General features: G+C 34.6%; 1 protein-coding gene across 1 annotated transcript; it reads right to left on the bottom strand.

Moving 5' to 3' along the window:
* Positions 1-797: 797 nt before the first annotated feature.
* Positions 798-4,878, bottom strand: LOC100783318 (alcohol dehydrogenase). Its single transcript, XM_003523184.3, has 10 exons — positions 4,580-4,878; positions 3,440-3,576; positions 3,303-3,349; positions 2,863-3,188; positions 2,690-2,772; positions 2,533-2,608; positions 2,074-2,135; positions 1,896-1,991; positions 1,607-1,768; positions 798-1,099 (listed from the first exon to the last, which is right to left on the bottom strand). Exons 1-10 carry the CDS (start codon positions 4,617-4,619, stop codon positions 983-985), a joined length of 1,146 nt encoding a protein of 381 aa, XP_003523232.1. The 5' UTR covers positions 4,620-4,878; the 3' UTR covers positions 798-982.

The raw sequence follows: 4,878 nt of genomic DNA, 5'->3' as shown, positions 1-4,878 counted from the left end.
GCATGATTCCTTTCTTCTTGAGGTCTTATTTAGATCTGCTTTGTCTTGTGTTTTCATGATTAGATGTATTCTTTACTTTATTCTTTAGGTTTGTAAGGGTCAAAGGGACGTGAAATTAATTATCACAATATTTTATGTAAAACTAGTAGCTGTGTGTAACGTATAACAGGTGTACACGGTTTGATCAAGTGTCACGTGATAAACCCTGTTCATATGAAAGAATCTCTCCTAATAGGACATTGTTTTTGGCTGTGACTATGATTTTTTGAGGGGATAGCCTTAAGTTGTCAAAAAGAGTTGGTTTTTTCTTCTTGTATTTACTACTCTTGAGAGATTCAATGCTTTATTTGGAAGGGGAAAGTGTGCTACTCATAATGTTTTCGTTGTCTGGTAGCAAACATTTTATAGCCTAGAGTCACGGGCCATAAACCAACAAGAATTTTTAGACTCTCAATCCCATATAAGCATGGTCTGAAACAGTGAAATGTTCTTGCTTTGGCAATTGGAAAACGCCGCAACATTTGGACAGTCACAGTGCATTGGCCACTGGAAGAAGCTTTAGCTTCCAATTATTGGGTCATTTTTAGAGAGGTAAAAAGTAATAAAACTTTTATTATTTGCATAAAAAAGCAGTAATCAACTCATAATAGGTAACAATAGGATTCAAGAGATTTTTAATAGACTTTTCCAACATAAATATTTTCAACTTCAATCCACTCAACAATGAAGTACTATATGAATGTTTTGTTACAATAGGAGTATTATGCATACATACTTGTATAAAAATACAGCATACATGAGAAGCTTGTTTTATTTGGTACAAACGCATGAGATTTACAAGAGATACAATAACTTCCCTATGAAATTTAAAGCAAAACTCAAGAATGTTTTGTTACAGTGACCACAACTACATACATGCTCAAGTATATTTCATTTTAATTTATTTTATTTCCAATACTCAAAGTAGTTGTTTATATAAATTCTATTCAGTCATGCGGATTATGCAACGCAGGCTCTCCCCTTTAAGCATGTATTCAAAAGCTTTGTTGATTTCTTCGAAAGGTACTTCATGGGTGATAAATTTCTCCAGTTCAAGTTCCTGTCACATTTGAAATAATAAAGAAGAAAAAGAGTAAGCTTCCTAGTGAGGAGCGGTGGAAAAAGGTTGACATGAAGTATTGAGTAGAAAAAACAAGTTTCCCACTGATGAGCAATGAGAAAAGATTGACGATTCTCATTATTGTCTAAATCCAACAAAAGTGTCATTTAGTCAACAAAAGCTACTTTTCACATGGAAATTAGTATCAATGTACAATTTTTCCAACATGTTTTGACTAAAGAAACACTCTTATCTGCAATCATTAACCACGATGACAAGGTAAAAAAATTGAAATTAGTGAGAATGTGAGATTGATCAGGTGAGAATGTGACATGTAACATGCTGTCATGATTAAGATGGTTTTCTACCACAGATAAACCAAATTTCGTGCCCCTTAGAATCTCCAATCTCAACTAATGTGTGGATGCGTATAAAATAAAAGCGAGTCACTAGTTCCAAATCAAATAGTATTCTTCTCATTGATGATGTAACTTGTAACCAACTAACCTTGTTCATATACATCTCCACCACTGATGGAAGGTCAGAACGTGGTTTATAGTTGCCAAAGAAAGTACCCTTGAGAGTCTTTTCGTTCAAGACATTAATTGGATGAGTTTTGAAAGCATCATCTTTATTTGGCACACCAACAAGTACAGCAACACCCCATCCCTACAAAGTTTTACAGAGGAAGTCAGAATGGGAATTTAGGACTTCGCATTTGAAGACATGCATTGATGCACTGCAGTTAAAATCATGAAAAGTCAAATGACTAGAGAAGAAGCTTGAGGAACTTTACATCATGCACACATTCGAATGCAGAGATCATAGCATTGATACTTCCAGTGCACTCAACACTTCGGTCAACTCCCCCACCAGTCATTTCAGCAATCACCTGAAATGAATTGAAGAGATTCAAGTTACTGTAAAAACTATGTATTATTTCATGAATAGTCAGTCAATAGTAGGTGACAAACCTCTTGAACTGGCTTGTCATAATCTTTTGGATTCACAAACTCGGTAACTCCAAACTTCTTAGCTGTAGACAAGATTAAAGACATTCAGAAAAAGAATTAATGCAGAGTTATTTAATATCTTTAATGGCAAGATGATAATGATGCTTATGAATGTGTTTGGATAGATAGCTTAATTAAGCATTTAGTTTATAAATTCTTATCAAATGTGAGGCTTTCAAGCTTACTAGACAACAACAAAGCCTTATTCCACTAGGTGAACTCAGCAACATGGATCACGCGATACCATTTGGTTTAGTTAAAAACTAAAGTTTCAAAATATGTTATTTACCAGAAAAAGCTAAAAATAGCTTTTAGAAAGATTATAAGCAACTTCCATATAAGTTCAAATAAACTCTTCCAAGCGCATATATATGGGTGTATGTGTGCGCTAGTGCAAGGTTTTTTAACTGTTTCCCTCACCTTCAGTAAATCTCTTAGAATTCAAGTCAACCCCAATTATCCTGGAAGCACCAGCAAGTCTAGCTCCCTCGGCAGCCTACAGAAAATGTAAAAGAAAAAACAGTTAATAAATTTGTATGCACCAAAATTTCATATTATTTAGGAAGAGACAACTCACAGCAAGCCCCACGGCTCCCAATCCAAATACAGCCACTGATGAACCTTTGTTTGGTTTTGCAACATTCAATGTAGCACCAAGACCTTCAATATTAAAAGTTAAAACCAATGACATTGTTAATTGAAAGAGAAATTCTTCAATTGACCAAAAGAGAAAAATGTAATTATTCTAACCTGTTGAGATTCCACAGCTCAGAACACAAACTTTGTCAAGTGGGGCAGCAGGGTTGATCTTGGCAACACAACCAACATGGACTACAGTGTACTCACTGAAAGTGGAGGTTCCCACAAAGTGGTATATTGGTTGTCCATTGATTGAAAACCTTGCCTTGCCATCATTCAGCATCACTCCACGGTCGGTGTTAATCCTTAGGAGGTCACACATGTTACTTTCTTCTGATTTGCAATGATCACACTCCTTGCACTCCCCAGTGAAGACTGGAAGCACATGATCACCGGGCTTGAGATCCGTCACACCCTCACCAACACTTTCCACAATTCTGAAAGCAAAGAGAAAAAAACAAAGGTTGAATTGAAAACATAAGATATATATATACGATCAACATTGAGATTAAGAAACATGCTGTTGTTTTACAAAAGGAAATTGTGCATACCCTCCTGCTTCGTGACCAAATATCCGTGGAAATAAAGGTGTCTGTCCCTGTAAAATATCCAATTTAACAATTTCAGCATATGTTTTAATTATAGTTTAGAGAAATAGTAATATTGAGAAATTAGAAGAATTGATTACCTTGGCTTCCCAGAAGTAGACATCAGTGTGGCAGAGTGAGGTGAACAAGATCTTGATACGAACCTCATTTGCCTGTGGTGGAGCTACCTCAACTTCTTCTATCACCAATGGCTTTCCAGCTTCCCATGCTACCGCAGCTGCAAATGCGGTAACATTGAGTAAAATGTATGATCAAGATTATAAAGTTACATGACTTTTTATAGTGATGAACATTAAAAGTTACACATAAAGATAACATTATGTGAATTATGAAGAACTACAAATTTATAGCACTACTATCTTGCTATAAGGGACTAAAGAAGACTATTTAATCTTATATGATCAACATTAAAAGTTACACAGAAAGATAACATTATGTGAATTATGAAGAAGCAGATAAGACCAATGCATGCAATTGAAGAAAGTTGATATTTGCATGGCACAACAGTAGCAACTAGGCAGTGGCGGACCTAGGTTCATTTGAGGGGTGCACTTGCACTCCCTCATTTTTTAAAATTTATCAAATTTATAAATAAAATTTTATATTTTTGTATTTTATTTTATCTATATTTATATAATTGAACCCCCTAATTTTATTTTTTATAATTTACACCTACTAACTTAAGATCTTGGATCCGTCACTGCACAAGGTTGTAAAGAAAACATGGAGGAAAATTCGAAAAAAAAAAACTGTGAAAAGATAATCACAACTTAGACTTTCAGGATATTTTGTGATATGTGTTGTGTTTCCCTGTAGACAAATGTCTGCTTAACTTCACTAATGGCAACGGATGAATATGGTCACGTTAAACTAGTATACATGAATCTGGCTTTTCTAACTGTACAGGGTAAAGTGCAGAGATATAATGATTAATTGAAAAATTGATATTATGTAAAATACATGCATGTACATAACAAATTATAAACTAGTTAAAATTTCAATTATTGATTATCTAATTCTAATCAATAATTATAATTCTAGACTTCACCATCTAAAGTACACTCTCCACAAATAACTCATAAAAAGGTATAGGCATGCAACAAGGAAAGGCAATGGATGTGATACCTTAGTTGGACCATTTGTGCAGTAAAAAGAAAAAGAGCAACAATAAATAAAATAAAACCGTCGCAACAAGTACAATTGTAGCATAAATAAAATACCTTTGCAGCGTATGACCTTTCCAGCAGTGGTTGAAGCCATTTATACTTTGCTTTTAAACTCCTTGATTGACTTTTTGATTAGTAATCACTCACAAACACACAAGTACTTTTCTCTTTTTGCTGTGCCGAAATGGGTTTGGTTTCTGTGGAATATATATAGTGCACCAATGAAGAAGAATTGTCTTGTCATATCCAAGGTTTAAAATTATGGAACTTGTAAGAGGAGCAAAAACCATGGAATCCACTGGTTTTGGTTCCCTTGACTAACAACACAAGCTTACAAGCTGCGGCGCCTTTGG

Source organism: Glycine max, chromosome 4, assembly GCF_000004515.6.
Source record: "Glycine max cultivar Williams 82 chromosome 4, Glycine_max_v4.0, whole genome shotgun sequence".
Lineage (NCBI taxonomy): Eukaryota > Viridiplantae > Streptophyta > Magnoliopsida > Fabales > Fabaceae > Glycine > Glycine max.
The sequence above is the reverse complement of the archived record's forward strand: the minus strand, read 5'-3'. Positions and strand labels throughout refer to the sequence as shown.

Coding starts and splice junctions, on each gene's coding strand:
- LOC100783318 (XM_003523184.3), bottom strand. CDS start 4,619: ATGGCTTCAACCACTGCTGGAAAGGTCATACGCTGCAAAG. Junction 2,773..2,862: donor GAGCTGTGGAATCTCAACAG/GTTAGAATAATT, acceptor TTAATATTGAAG/GTCTTGGTGCTACATTGAAT. Junction 1,100..1,606: donor TGGAGATGTATATGAACAAG/GTTAGTTGGTTA, acceptor CAAATGTGACAG/GAACTTGAACTGGAGAAATT.